General features: G+C 52.0%; 1 protein-coding gene across 7 annotated transcripts in view; it reads right to left on the reverse strand.

Moving 5' to 3' along the window:
* The window catches only part of LOC113936394 (BTG3 associated nuclear protein), a 129,995-nt gene that overhangs the window by 68,161 nt on the left and 45,749 nt on the right, over window positions 1–16,085 (reverse strand). For 5 of the 7 annotated variants that reach the window (XM_027619504.2, XM_027619501.2, XM_027619502.2 and 2 more), the window contains exons 5-6: window positions 12,138–12,254; window positions 10,321–10,496 (exon numbers count right to left, since the gene is read on the reverse strand). In XM_027619504.2, the coding sequence (XP_027475305.2) occupies window positions 10,321–10,496; window positions 12,138–12,254 (293 nt within the window). The remainder of the gene's footprint in view (window positions 1–10,320; window positions 10,497–12,137; window positions 12,255–16,085) is intronic. The other 2 variants (XM_027619506.2, XM_027619507.2) reach the window with 1 other exon arrangement.

Consider the following 16,085-nt stretch of genomic DNA (forward strand, 5'->3'; position numbering starts at 1 on the left):
AGGAGGGGCTCGGGCCAGCGCGGCACCTGCCTCCCCGACCACCACGGACACGGCACGTGGGCCAGCGCAAGGGCTTAACTGCCAAAGATCGCTGTAGCCTTTCTCAAGAATAAGACGTAACATAACTGTGCTGAGCAAGCTCCCCATTTACATGGTATTTTTAAAGCAGTGTAAACACTGGACAGGAGCTCACTATTATTTCAGGAGATGCTGCTCCCCCCCTCAAAAGTACATTAGTCTAAAAATTAATTCCAAACAGTGAGTCCACATTTTGTCAAACCCACTCTGAGACGGTGTACCTGGAGTGTGCAGGACAAGGAAGGATGGCGGCCCCCAGCCCTGAGAACCAGCTTGCCACCCAGGCTGCCCCTGGCCCCCCGCCTCAGAGAAGTGTCTCCTCCACCAAAGCCGTGCTGTCCAGGCCGTGAGGTCTCCTGCCGGCTCCACTGCCCCATGAACCAGACCCTTCAGCATGGGGACTTCTGACGGCCACGTGCCTCTGCCAGGAGCACCTCACCTTGTCAAACCCCATACTCTGCCCCTGGAGCGGACACAGTGACACACAAGGGAAAAGGCCATTCTTCCAAACGTCACCCACTGGAGAGCCTCGCAGTTCCAGGACCAAAGGAAAACACCAGCAAACGGACATTGAGACATTCCACTCACGTGGACGCAGAAGCCAAATGTGCAAATGCAAGTGCTTTCAACCTGATTCCCCAGGAAAGAAGGATAAAGTGATTTCATCTATGTGAAGGCGAAGTGTCAGTGAATAAACTGACAAGTGACCATTAAACCTCATTGTCTTCACGACAAAAATAATCATCAGTAAGATGGGCCTCTGCCAAGGGTGCTGCAGAACATGGAAGGCACTACGTGAGCCAAGCACGGTGTCCCTTCCTCCGCTGACGACGCTCCAACAGAAGCAGGGGAAACGGGAAACAGTGTCCATGGACGCTGGAGGGCCATCCCCTCACTACACCAACCAAGCAAGCTGGCTTCCACGTCCAGCTAGGGCCCTGCTCTGTGCTGACACCGGCCTATAGACAAAAAGAGCCTGTCCTCCGTGCCAAGCACACAGGCTTCTGGAAATGTCACCAGAATCTTCTGGAGGATGAAAGATGTCAGTTCAAACTCTTTTTTTTTTTTTTAAGATTTTATTTATTTATTTATGTATTTATTTGAGAGAGAGAGAGAGCACATGAGGGAGGGGAAGGTCAGAGGGCGAAGCAGACTCCCTGCTGAGCAGGGAGCCCGATGTGGGACTCAATCCCCGGACTCCAGGATCATGACCTGAGCCGAAGGCAGTCGCTTAACCAACTGAGCCACCCAGGCACCCTTCAGTTCAAACTCCTATAGTTAAGTATTATTTCAGGAGATGCTGCTCCCCCCAAAAAGTACATTAGTCTAAAAATTAACTTTCCTTATCCTCCACCTCCTTATCACTCCTGAAAATAATGGTTTAAATTTCTCCGGGAACATGGGAAATTATCCAGAAATTTTATTCCAGTGAAACATTTCAAAATTTTACAAGGCATTTTCTGACCTGTTTACAACTGATTAGTCCCTAGATGCCCTGTGAGTGACAGGTGTGCGCTCATCTCCAGAGCAAGAAGTCAAGTGAGGACAAGAACCACAGCCTGAGTAACGGTGACCAACAAAGAGATGGAAAATCATTGCAATGGAAGTAGGGGACCCGTCCCAGTGGGAGAGGGGACCAGGGCTTCGCCATTGCCATCTGCGGTCTGGCAGGAGACGGACATGCAGCGCCTCCACGACCCTGAGGCAAGACGACAGGACCGCCAGAGACACTCAGGCACCCGTCCTGCACAGGACCGTGTGGCTGACCTGCCTGTTCTGGCCTGCTTTCCTTGGATAGACTCAGCCCCAACTCACTTCCAACTGGGGAGCAAGAACCCAAGCTGGCCTCCAGCTTCTTACCAGCGACAATGAATCATGTCTTTTAAGTGGGAAACAAAATGAAACACCTTCCCACATAAATATTTGAGAAATTCACCTTTTGACCATTCAAAAAGCATGTTATTTATTTTACTAAAATAGCTTGGTCAGTTTGGGCATCTGACATCATAGACAGACTCTACTGGCCTTATTTAAAAACTACCAGATTGTTGGGCACCTGGGTGGCTCAGTTGGTTGGGCGACTGCCTTCGGCTCAGGTCATGATCCTGGAGTCCCGGGATTGAGTCCCGCATTGGGCTCCCTGCTCGGCAGGGAGTCTGCTTCTCCCTCTGACCCTCCCCGCTCATGTGCTCTCTCTCTCTCTCATTCTCTCTCTCAAATAAAATAAATAAAATCTTTTAAATAAATAAATAAATAAATAAAAACTACCAGATTGTAAGAACAATAAACTTACCTTCTACTCCAATTATTTAAACCTTCAATGAAATTAACTAGCACTTCTGAAAAACTTAAAAAAGGCCCTTTAGCAGTAACTTGAGTTTTCTTACCCTGGAAACCCTTTCATACAACTATCCGTTCTGAGGGTCTATTTCAGCACCAGGAAGATGACAGGAGCAGAGGAGAGCAGCAAGAAGAAAGTGGCAGGCAGGCTGGCATGCCTGCGACAGTAAACGGAGATGGGCCACCGGTGTCCTACGCCCCCTCAACACTTACCGGCACACACGGAGGCAGATGTGCCCGAGACCACAACACACAATCCCTTGGACAGCGACAGGCCCAGGGCCCAGGCTCACACAAATCTCTCTTCCCAGACAGCAAGAACTCAGCACCAACCATGTGCCACGACTTCACAGGCCAAACTGCAGCTCGGGGGCTCCCTGCTCAGCCTCCTCCGACCAGGGGCGTCACGACTCACGGCGCTGCCGCACACACCTGTGCGTGACCTCAGAGTGGCAAGGGGGACAGTCTGGCAGGCTAGCGGCTACTCCAGATGCCACGTTGCTCCAACCAAGCCTAACTCACCGTCTCGTCTCTTTCCAAAGATGACAAGGCTTTGCCCATGGGGTCCTACCCACCAGCCACGAGAAACGTCTCAGTCACAGCATCCCCTGTGTCCGTAGCTCCGAGGGAGGGAAGGGCTCCCTGGAACGTGCTGCTCAGACAGGCGTGTGGGTCCCCACTCTGCTCCCAGGGGCCCCACACACGCCCACTGCGCCGCCCATCACAGCATGTCTCTGCTGGCTGGTACTGACATTCCAGGTACTCAGCTCTCCACAGTCATGAGAGGTGAGCAGGGAACAAACCGAAAGAAGCCAACACTCTCTGACCCACTAGGGCTCCAGGCTGGTTCAAAGACTCAGAACACGGTGCCACATCCACAACACAGCAAACTTCACGGTCAAGCTCGTTCAAGGGTGCCTTCTGCCATCTCCGGCAAAGTCTTCAGAGAACAGATTCACGGGCATAACCGGTGTCGGGCTGTATTTTCCATCTATACCAAAAATTAACTTTCATCTGGCTTTTGTAAAAGTTGCCCAAACCGTTGATCAATTTCAAAAGCAATATACTGCATAAAATGGAAGAAATGGCTCCCAACAGGAATGGTACTGCAGGGTAAATCCCTACAGAATTCACAGAGCGGGCAAACGTGGGCCAGCCCCTGGCAGCCTTCAGGCCACATCACCTTACACGTGCACCATGACTCAGTGTCTCCAGGCCCAGGACAAGGACTGACTACACCAGCAGATAATGGATGTCTTCCACCTGAGGCAAAGAGCAAGAATTCTGTGTGGGGGGCACCTGGGTGGCTCAGTCGGTCGAGCATCCGACTCTTGGTTTCGGCTCAGGTCATGATCTCAGGGTCGTGAGATCGAGCCCCACAGCGGGCTCCATGCTCAGCAAAGAATCTGCTGGAGTTTCTTTCTCCCTCTGCCTCTGCCCTTTCCCCTGCCCTCCGTCATGTGTGTGTGCATGTGTCTGTGTATGTGCACACACGCGTGCACTCATTCTCTCTCAAATAAATAAAATTAAAAAAAAAAGAATTCTGTGTGTAACACATGGAACAGTTTTTTTTTTTTTAAGATTTTATGTATTAAAGAGAGCGCGCACGCGCACACATGCGCACAAGCAGGGGGAGCAGCAGAAGGAGAGGGAGAAGCAGGCTCCCCGCCGAGCAGGGAGCCCGACACGGGGCTCGATCCCAGGACCCTGGGACCCTGACCTGAGCCGCAGGCAGATGCCTCACCGATGGAGTCCCCCGGGCGCCCCTATACATGGAACAGTTGATCGTTGTGCTACCTAGAATTATCTGTCCCATAAAAGAATCGTGTGCCAGGATAGTCCAGGATCCTGGAGCCTATTCTGACATAAAAAGAAAGCAACACTTGTCACAACTTGTCAGCTGTGGCCATCTGCTAAACTTCTATGAACAGCACATACAGATGTTTCAAAAGCATCTTGATCCCCACCGCTAGTCAGTGGATGTCTAATGAACACTTGGCGTGAGAAGAGGGGCCACAAAGATCTAAAGAGAGGGGGGAGCCACAGCAGACCCCGAACAGTGCGAACGGCCACGCGCACAGAGGACGGCCGTGGGTGCCAGGCGGCCCCAACAGGTCACCCTTCCTGCAAAACCCGGGGTTCTATGGTCATGCGAAACCGAACTGGAGAATTTCAAATCTGTGAAACTGACATTCCACAAACTACAAATTACAGAGATTTCGATTTAGAAATGGTACCTTCTACCATTTTCTTTCAAAATGCTTTTTTGGAATGGACAATTTTGGGGGGTTTTTTTGTTGTTGAGTGGGAAGTCAACAATTCTATTATAAAAATTTTTACCAGACACTCGAACCTTTCTTAAAGTGAAAAAACGATTCTACTCGAGCATCCCTGAAGCAGTCCGTGTGTCGGCCATGAGGCCGAGTTCCCCGTGACTGGGAAGACAGACACTACAGCCTCACTGTGTCTGGACCCCACAATCCCATCCTGCCCCAGTCACCCCCTACCCTTCTGCACGTCTGACGGCGGTAGGGACTGAAGTTTAACTTGGGTGCACAATTCTTCTGCTTCTACGTTTCTCTGCTATCCAAGCTCAGCAGCAGGCCCGTCCCCAGAGCACAGGCAACACCCTGACGTGGGTTTTGTGAGACCCTGGGCAGCAGCCTGTGCCCTCAGAGCTGATGCCACAGATGGGGCCGTGCCCCCCACATGTCCCAGTGCACACCCCGGCCCGGCACCCAAGCTGAAGCCTTAAAAAGGACCAAGTAGAAAAAGTTGCCGGGAAGCCTCTGGCATTTGCCCCAGTGCACCCTGGGCTCTGAAGCTCCAGGACCATGCTGTCCACTCTTGCTTTCAGAGGCTCTGGGGCCTGGTCACAGTCACAGAAGTTACCTTAGGAAATGTGTGGGATCAGCGGGAATACACGGAGTTTCTTCCAAAATGGTATTAGAACCATGTCCAGGCCCATTGCTATACTGTGCTGCCCAGCTCCGACATCGCCCAGAGGTTTTTATAACCTGAGTGCCAACCACCCCTCCAGAGGCTCCAGGAGCCCAATGCTCACACCTCTCCTCTGGCCCTCACTCCGCGGGGCATCCAGCTTCCTGCATCCCCCTCCTAAACCAGACCATTCCAGGAGCAAACATCATTAGCTTCTCGAGTCAAAAGATAAGGCCAGTAAGAAGCTGTGAACTTCTCCATGGCCTGCGGAGTGAGGGCGGCAAGGACACGGGGGCCCACGGGCTAGGGGAACGAGGGGCTCTGGCTATGCTCACGGAGGGCAGCCTTGGGAACGAGCTGACCACGGCTTTCCAAAACAGGCCCTGCTGGGCTGGCCACCCCCAGCCCCAGATCACACAGGACCCTTACAACACATTGATTGTGCCCCTTATTCACGCGTGTCGCCTGAAATGAGTGTGGACAACACTCGACCCTCAGACCGACATAAAAAACTGGACAGCCCCCCTTTCTGGGATTAGACACAATTAAGCTGTGTGCCCGCAGCCCAAACAACCGTGCTTATTTGGCAATGATGTGACATCTGTAAGCTATGAACAGATTGATAATTTGGGGTATTTAAAAGGGCAATTCAAGAGGATTGAGTTACATATAGGATCATAAGGAAAAGGGAAAAAACAAACGGTCTCTGGTACTGGAGCCAAGTCTTTTCCCCGCAACTCTAAGCACATTCCACAGAAACCACGTGAGCCCACCACCGACTGAGGGGCAAGGCCACCGACTCAGGCCAGGCCACCCTCCTTAGCGCGAGTCATCACGACCTCAACCGTGACTACAGCAAGAGGCCAAGGACATCCTCCTTGGCACAAATGAGTGGGAAGCACGGGGCACAGACAGGGTGGCCCTCATCCGTGTCACACGCTGCCCCTTCCAGAACTCCAGCACTGGCACCGCCTCGCAGACCGTCCCCCTGACCCGTCACGTTCTTCCACCAGTCTGTCTTCACCCACTTGGCCTTCACTGGGCACTAACCTGTCTGTAACCCCACTCTTTTCAGGAGCCCATTCATGATCACCAATAAAATGTTTTTTAATGATATGACAACATAAAGAATTTACGTTAGGGACGCCTGGGTGGCTCAGTCGGTGAAGTGTCTGCCTTCGGCTCAGGTCACGATCCCAGGGTCCTGGGATGGAGCCCTGCGTCGGGCTCCCTGCTCGGCGGGGAATTTGCTTGAGATTCTCTCTCCCTCTGCCCCTCCCCTCCCCCCACCATGTGCTTACTTGCTCTCTCTTAAAAAACTAAAAAAAATAAAAAGTAAAGATATGGTGCCTTGCAGTAAATAATGGGACTCCAAACTGATATACACCAACACATCAATTCATGCAAACCATTTGGAATTCTTAAGAAATAACCACTTTGAAACCTGTGGTTTTTAAAACTGCAGGCACTTAAATACTTTTCTAAGAGCAATCTGTCTCCTCGCAGCTCTGGGCCATTATCAGGAACTCAACAACTCCACGCAACGCCGAGCCCACGGCCCTTTAGAGTTCTGCGTGTTAATAGAGCCTCTCTGATATGAACTAGCTGACCGGACAGTCTCTCCAGCTGAGCCCGTCGTGGGGCGGCCATGGCAGGGAAGGTTGTTCATCCATCTCAGAGAAGGTTTTAACACGAGACGCCACTACAGGTCGATGGTAAATCTAATACAGAGACACTGATGGTGAGCTTTCTCCCCAGCATGTCCGTACATGGCAGCCACTTCACAAGGACCCCGTCTGCCTCCGTGCCCTCGGGCGCCAACCATGGTAAGAAGTCAGACTGCTGGGGGGCCCCTCCCAGGGCAGAGTCAGCAGAAGGCACACATCACAGCACGCTTTCTCCTAATGCAACGGTCAAGCAGAATGGTCCTCAATTATGATCTCTTCTTCAAAGTAAAGTAAAATTCAGTATCAGAAAAATTTCTCTAGTTTGCCCCAGTCGTTTTTTTTAAGGTTTTATTTATTTATCTGAGAGAGAGGGAGAGAGCACATGAGCAGGGGCAGAGGGAGAGGGAGAAGCAGCTCCCCACTGAGCAGGGAGCCCGACGTGGGGCTCAATCTCAGGACCCCGGGACCATGACCTGAGCCACCCAGGTGCCCCTCGTTTGTCCCAATCCTAACAACAGGTACTGTCCATCAGTCATGTCCAAGGGACACAATCCCCTAGAGAGTAATGCTTCCCACAAAGTGTGTTGGCTCGTCAAGAACTCAGACTCAGAAAGAAAATCTATTTTCTCCCCCAGATGTTATAAGCTCGAAGTTTGATCTCTTTTTCTGTGTTCATTTAGCAGCATTCTGCAGTTTCCCCTAATGAAATATTTTTCACATTAATCACATCAAATACACTTAAAAAGATGAAATATTTTGTTTTTAAGATAACCCGAGAAACTCCCAGAATTATCGAGTACTACGCTCTCCTCAGCGGGTGCAGTTTAAACCAAACAAACATCAGACCTTAAGTGGCTGGCCATACCCACGTGGGTATCGACCCAGAATCCATGTGGACAGACAGAGCAATCAGTTCTCCGAAATCGCCGCAGGCACCATCTCTACCATGGACGTTAAATATCCAACAGTTGGGATCGGGGCATCCCTCTTGTCCTCAAATTTAATGTGTAAAAAAATGAAGCGATTCCACTCCTGGGTGCCTACCAAGAGAAACGAAAAACACGGGTTCTCGCCAACCCCTGGACAGGCATGGTCATCACAGTGAGAAACTGGAAGCACCCCAAGTGTCCACCGACAGATGAACATGGTCCACACACGATGGAGCAGGACTCGGCGATGGAAGGGGTGACGTGCTGGCGCTCTCTCCACACTCCCCCATGTGGGAAGTGCCTGCAGCAGGTCATTCCAGAGACGGAAAGTGGACCGGTGGTTCCCAGGGACGATGGGCAGTGACTCTGGTGGGGCTTCTTTCCAGGGTGACAGAATGTTCTAGAATCAGACTGGATGATGTCTACACAACTGTGCGAACGTACTAAACACCACTGAATGGTATGCTTTACAATGGTCAACCTTACGGTATTTAAATTAGATCTCAGTTTTGAAGAAAGGCTGTGCCTAAGCTCTGTTTCTCTCCCCGCTCCTGCTCTGCTGTCCCCATTCTAGCAAATTATGTCAGACATGAGCAAAACTTTGAGAAAAACAGTTTTCAATGTTTCAGTTATGGTAACTGGTCTAACAGAAAAATCCTTCTTTGCTCAGTAAATCTACATCATGTCTTTAGGAATCTAAACAGCTCTTTTAGTAAAAATCAACAACTCAGACCCAAAACCAGAAAACCTTACAAGTTTACTAGAATACGAAACCCAGGCTTTTGAAGTTGGTACCACAGCACTGAACACCTCTGTCCCCCCTCCTGTCGACGCTGTAGAAAGCCACGTGGGAAGCCTAAGTTGGCCCGTAAAGGCAAGACAAAGGTGCCAGGCACGTGAGGCCGGCTCTGCAGCGCAGGGCCAGTCGAGAGCAGACATCAGACCCCGGCAGGAGACGCAGGGGACGGGAAGCTAAGTGTGGGTGAAACAGGCTCACGTCCAGGCACAGCCAAGCGGCTCCCTCTGCCTCTCGGGGGAGGCGAAATGATCCCCCCTGAGCACCTAGGTCTGGCCCTCGGCAGGGACGTGGAGACACCTCTGGTCGAAGGCAGTGACCGGCTACCGGCTACGAAAGCACAACAGTCTGTTGTCAGAAGGCCTCTGGAATATGACTGATGTGCATGGACATGAAAGGTCCCCGTGCCACAGAGGAGGAAAGCACCGGAAATCACACAGTGCCTATGTTCACACAGAAAACGCCTGCAGGATTGACAGAGATCTCTGGACATGAAATGCCATGTTGTTCTCACTTTCTTCTATCACTTTTTTAAAAACAGTAAACGGGGGCACCTGGTTGGCTCAGTCGTTAAGCGTCCGCCTTCGGCTCAGGTCATGGTCACAGGGTCCTGGGATCGAGCCCCTCATCGGGCTCCCTGCTCGGCGGGAGCCTGCTTCTCCCTCTCTGGATCCCCCTGCTTGTGTTCCCTCTCTCCTAACAACAGGTACTGTCCATCAGTCATGTCAAATAAAGACAGTCTCTCTGTCAAATAAATAAATAAAAATCTTGGGGAAAAAAAAGTCTTTAAAAAAATAAAATAAAAATAAAAACAGTAAACATCTGCAGATCTTCGCCAACTTAGGATGGGGTTACGTCCCAAGAAACCTATCACAGCTTGAAAAATGTTGAGTCAAAAATTCATTTAATAGGGCGCCTGGGTGGCTCAGTTGGTTAAGCGACTGCCTTCGGCTCAGGTCATGATCCTGGAGTCCTGGGATCGAGTCCCGCATCGGGCTCCCTGCTCCGCGGGGAGTCTGCTTCTCCCTCTGACCCTCCCCCCTCTCGTGCTCTATCTCATTCTCTCTCTCAAATAAATAAAATCTTTAAAAAAAAAAAAAAAGAAAGAAAAAAATCCATTTAATGCCCCTAACCTACCAAGTATCACACATGAGCCCGGCCCACCCTAGACGTGCTCAGAACATCCATGTTAGCCTACAGTCAGGCAAAATCACCTCACACAAAAAAATACCGTGTGAGACGGCTCACGGAACGTACTGAGCCCTGCGCTGAAAGCGACAAACAGGACGGCTGCGCGGGGGCTGCAGCGTGGTGGTTGGGGTGGCGGCTGCTGGGAGCCCGGCCCTCCGTCGTGAGCATCAGACTGCACACCACCAGCCCTGGGACAAGATCCAAGTGCAAAATTCGAAGTACATTTCGACCGAGCCTGGATCCCTTTGGCTCCGCCGCGGAAGCTGAACCATCAGAAGGCAGGGACCGTCTCGCTTTCCTAAGAAGCAGAAACACAAGACAAAACACAAAGCGGTACCTACTGCCATTCAGGCAAAGGAAAGGAGCTCTGCAGGCGCACCTTCCGAGTTGAGGGTGATGAGGGTGACGTTGTTGCCGATGTTCTGACTTCCTGACTGTCCGCAGTTGGAGACGGAGTCGCTGGCCTCGGAGCCGCTCTCCCCGTCCTCGTTGTGACTGTCGTCTTGGCCCGGCACCTTCACCACAATGGTGTTCTGCCGCCGCCCGGGCACCGCGCTGAGCGGGAGACAAAAACACCAGCCAATGTTGTGAGAGCACCAGCACGACGGGCAGACACTACAGCACTCAGGCACTGCCACGTTCTTCTCTCTCCTTCAGTGACCAGAGAAGCTAACTGCGCCCGGAGCGGCAGCGCACGGCTGCCCACATGGCTCTCTCCACTGAGACTGACAGCAACCGAACAGCCCGGACGTCCGGGGCTGAAGGAAAGCACACGAAATTGAGAAGTTTACCAACATGTGCATATCGCAAAAGAAGCAAAATCACAACCCACTGGGACTCAAGGCCTAGAAGGCAGCTCTCTGGTCACAGAGGCGATCCCGCCAACTTGCGGGCACTCGAGTAGCCTCCGAGGCTATGTCAGAGGAAAGACCGGATTAAGAGGAAGTGGGAAGCGAGCCTGGAGTCTCCCACTGACCCCGTCCAGTCCACACTGTTAGGCCTTCTGGAAGCGAGTCAGCTTTGTTAACGGCAGTTATCACTCCCAACTCTTCCCACCGACAAGAAACACTGCCGTGGGTCTAAACAGCCAGCCAAGAACTTCCTGGGGGATGGTCTCACCGCTCTGAGGGATCCTGACGTGGAGCGATAAGACCCTGCCAGAGAAACAAGACACAAGCCACCAGCTCCAAAAAGGGCTCAAAACATCTGTGTGTATTACCTGGAGACATGCTACCTGGGACCTCCACGGCCCTCTCAACATCCCTTCACGGGGCCTGGTAGGCACGGGGAAAGGGGAAGAAACGCACTTGCCCTGTTTACAGAGACAAAACGTGCTTCCAACCCCAGCCGTGCCGCCGGGAGGGGGCTCCACCTTCTGAACTCGATTCCACAGCAGCCTGCCCAAGCTGACCTCGCTCCTAAACGCCCAGAGTCTGACAAGCTGACCTCCAGCCGAGCCCTGCCTCGCCTCCACCGGCCAGATCTCCTCAGACAGCCTCTCCCCCAACACCTGACACAGCAGGCCGTGCGCGAGGCACAGCGGGCCCCCTCAAGACCGGGCTGGGACAATGAAGGAGACAGGACACAGCGGGGGAGGAACACTCTGCAGAAAGGACTGAGAGAAAAGGCAAAACAGAACTACTCTGTGGACACACTGAAGGAAACAAGCGGCCAAAGAGCCCGCTCCGGCACGTTCCCAGGAAAAGCTGAGCCCAGACCACCGGGCAGGGCCGCCCGCAGCGGACCTCACCATCCCACGCTGCCTTTATGCTCTCCTATTTCTGACCAAGGTTACATTTACCATGTCTCCCAAGAAAAAGGTGGGAGAAAAACACCACCACCTTGAAACGCCCTCATCACTCAGCAAAGTTAAAAATGCCTGTCTGTTGACTTGACATGCTGCTACAGAGACAGACAGACGTGAGGACGGGGTGGTCAGGGAGGAGGACACGAGCCCCAGCGGCTACTGGGAAAACCTCCAGCCGTCTCCCCCTAAAGCACATGGGCACCGGAAGTTCCAAGTGCCTCTCCCCCTGACGTGTCACCTTCTCCAGCTAGCACGTCGGGCGCGGGCCTGCAGCGCCACTCAGCCCTCCCCTACCACAAACAACTGCGGGCAACGTTGACTGGTCCTCGAGGGGACTCATCACGGTGGCAGTGGTAGTGAAAGGTGGGGTTGGTGTTGTGGCTACTGACTTGCTAATGATATTTTCCAGGGAATCCGGTGCCCTGCCGCTCAAGGGGTCGTCCATCTTGGCTACAATGGCGTTCTGCCGATCATTGTTGAGTATTACTGTAGTCTGGGGGACGACGCTAGGGAACAAAAGAATCACAAAGAAAAAGAAGACCTTAAAACAACAACATTCACTTTAAGAGTACATAAGAGTAATTCAATACAGTCCGCTCCCCATGACCTGCTCTAAGGGAGGGGAGGTGGCCCCAAGCAGAAGTCGCGTGTAAAGTTAATTGACAGTTTACACTGGGCAAAGAATAAACTGGAGGTGTTTTCCTTTCTTTCTTTTTTTTTTAGGAGAGAGTTTCCCTTCCCTCACTGCTGGTATTCTCAGTTGAGTTGAGGTAGGAATATTTGCACCTTCACACAGATAGGAGCGAGAGGTCACGGGGTGTTACGCAGTTAGTAAGGTTTCTGAAGTCCTATGTCTGCATGAAACACAGCTTCATATCTGTACTCATTCTATCCCAAAGAATTCCTACATGGCAAATCGAGGCTTTCATAAGCACCATACTTGTCAACATCATTGCACAAGATTAGCTCTGGAAGGAAAGGGGCAAAACCACACAACGTGTATCGCCTGCGGCTTCTCCCAGGGCAGTGCAGGAACCGTGAGAAAGGGCCTTGGCTCTTCGCTTTGCAGGAAAAGGGTTATACAACAGACAGAGCCCCTACCCGCCCCGGACAGGTGGTGCCCTGCCCGGGGACCCTCCGACACGGGGCCCTCCGACACGGGGACCTCCGACACGGGGACCCTCCGACACGGGGCCCTCCGACACGGGGCCCTCCGACACGGGGCCCTCCGACACGGGGCCCTCCGAGAGGCAGCCCGTGTGCTTCAACAAGCAGCAGCCAACAGCTTACGTCAGGGCACGTGCTCCCGGACTGCGCGGTCACTCAGCGTCTGGCCACTGGTGCTGTGGCCCCGGCAAGTCTGCGCATGCTTTGTCAGGAGGTGGAAGGGGAGCACCGGAAATGCACGGTAAAACTACCCGCAAAGAAGTCATTCTTGAGTTTCAAAACTCGGGGGGCGGGGGCGGGTAGGGGGGAACGGGACAGTGCTTTCACGTGAGAAGACTTCACGTCATCAAAAGCACGTGGGAAAATGTAGCCCAGTGTCACCACCACGCGGCTGTTAAATGCCCCCTCCCAAAATCAGGGGCACAAACAGCACCGTTATGTGCCCAAGGGAATCAGAACCAGGAGGTGTTTTTCTAAAATAAGAGCATAATCAACGGCATTTCATTCAAAAGCATTATTTTTTTTCAGTGACTCTACTTGTTCTTTGTTGACACCTAAAGTAAGCCGGCAGGTCCTTACAGCCTATCCCTAGGACAGGTGTCATAGAAACCCAGGTCATGACCCACGACTTGGGACTGTGGGCACACGCAGGCTCTCAGGGTTTCAGCTTCCCTCGTATCCAAAACAGGAGATTAATGGTTCCTATGCACTTGCTCTTTTCCTGCAGCACATTCCGTGGAGCCCTGCTCTCCCGCAGGATCCCACACACGTGCCTCTCCGGCCCTCTCCTTCCATGAGCAACTAACTAGGACGACTCGAGGGCTAACAACAGTTCCCAAGTGGGACTCCACCATAGGCGGCAGCACATGAAGGGTTCTCAGAAGTCCTGAAGGGAACAGATTAAAATTTATCCAGGCACCATCTGGCAAAGTTGTTTGACTAAATAGACCTTTTCCCCCTAACCATTCTTGTTAAGGGCAAGGAAATAATGTTCTGAAGCAATCAGCTTCAAGGTAAATGAGTAGCCCTCGGGGTCCCCCACGACGCCCAGGGGGTTCCTGGACGCGGACAGTTCTCTGCAACGCCATGTCCAAATCCTCACCTCGCAGAATGTACTCTTTCCTAAAAAGGTTTCACTTTGAGAGAGCACCCTGGTCAATGTGTTTACTCCCTCTCACAAAGCCCTTTTCCCACCTTGAAATAAAACGAGCTGTCCCTGCAACTACAGAGACGGGCGCCGTCCATCCGGGACAGAAGCCCCCCAGGAGAGCACAGGGCCCCTCGGAGACACCAGGCTGCGTATGAGAAAGCCAATGCCTCTGCTGCTCACCAAAACGCCCCAGGGCACTACCGGCTCACCAGTCCTGCTTCCAACAAAACAGACAGACCAACTCGGTACCTTTTCAGCCCAGAGATCATCAAAAACCATCTTTGACGACAGCTTACAAAGACCTTAGACACAACCTGAGGAGCTGAGAGGCGCCTCTCCTCCCACATAGTTATTTATGTGAACCCAGTTTCTCAGCACTTAAAACTATAAAAAAACTACCACTGGAAGTGGGACCAAGGCTGAACCTTGTCTCACGTTAAGTGCTAAGTCACAATCATCTGCGGATTCAAGAATTAACCAAAACTAAAGCCCCATCCGTCTCAAGAACACATTCCCAATACTGGATTATTAAGAATTAGTTACAGGAGTAACACACATATGCTGTTTTGTTCAACTGTGTACTAATAACTGTCACGAGAACTCAATCTAAAACACCTTTTTTAACACCTGGGACCTCATGGCTACCGGAAATACATTTTTCAGCTTCAGTTTCTCTCTCTGTTCCTGTTGCACAGAAGCAGGTCACAGCCGGTGGACACGGTAAACTTCAGGGAGGGGATGAACTTTCAAAAAGCAAAGGAATAAGGTGAAATTCAACTGTGGAAAGCTCATTGGTGTGCTTGTAAAGAGACGACGGTATTCAGATTAAAATGCAAACACCTGAGAAAGCAATGAATCAACGTTCTAATATGCCAGAAATCACACCCTTTCCACTAATGCAATGCATTTATATCAACCTCGAATTGTATACGAGAATATTTCATTTTTCAAAAACTAAGGAAAATAAGATTGAAATGGTTAATATGGGAAAATTGCCATAATAATATAAGCGTCTTGCCTGGGCTGAATCACACTCCAATTATTCAGTCACACTGATCTGCATGTGCTATGAAGCGATTCTGCAGATGTGATTAAATAGTCCTAACTGGAGGACCTTAAATTAACCAAGAGGGCGATTATCCTGGGTGGGCCTGGCCTGATCAGGTGAGGGGTGGAGGTTTCCTTCCTGGTCTTGGACTTGCCAAGGGGGGGCTCCTGCTAGCTGACCCTGATCTCCCCCTCCTCCTGCCGACCTGCCCTCGACGTCATCTGTGCTTGGCTGCCCCCACAGCTGTGTAAGCCAGCTGCAGTCCAAATCCTTAGAGGGTCTACTGTCCCTCGCTCGCTGTGTCGTGCCTCCTCTCTCCCTCCCTCTCACGCACACACACTATTGGTTATGCTTTGAGACAATTACAGAAGTAATAAAAGTACTATACGCAGTCCCGTGTCCCCGGTGGTGACATCCTATGAAGCCTGCGGTACAGTATGGAAAGCGGAACACCTCCGTGAACGAGACGACAGTCCTTACTCAGATTTCACGGGCTCTGCATGCACTTGTGTCGGGGGCGGGGGGGGGGGCGGGCGGATCAACCCCATGCGCAAACCCATGTCCCCGCGCCGCCACTGCTGAGGAGCAGCCTCGCGCTGCCCCTTTAGACATGCCCGCCCTCCCAGCCTCATCCCTGTCCCCCAGCAACCGCTAACCTGCCCTCCACCAATACGGTTCTTACACTTGGGCAACATTAGAGACGGGATGACCTTGGAGACTGGCTTTCTGGGCTTGGCGGAATCCCCGAGGTCAGTCCCCTCTGGGTTGCCGCTGAGGACATTCCCACGGCACAGGGTGACTCGCAGGTGTGGGTTATTACAAACAACGCTGCCACGGACATCCACGTGGAGCTTGTGAACATATGTTTTCATTTCTCTGGGCTAAGTGCCCAAGAACGGGACTACTGAGCCATATGGTACGCCCATGTTTGGCCTTACACACTCCTGCCAGACTCTTCCGGAGCGGCTGCCC

The sequence above is a fragment of the Zalophus californianus genome, chromosome 17, assembly GCF_009762305.2.
Source record: "Zalophus californianus isolate mZalCal1 chromosome 17, mZalCal1.pri.v2, whole genome shotgun sequence".
Lineage (NCBI taxonomy): Eukaryota > Metazoa > Chordata > Mammalia > Carnivora > Otariidae > Zalophus > Zalophus californianus.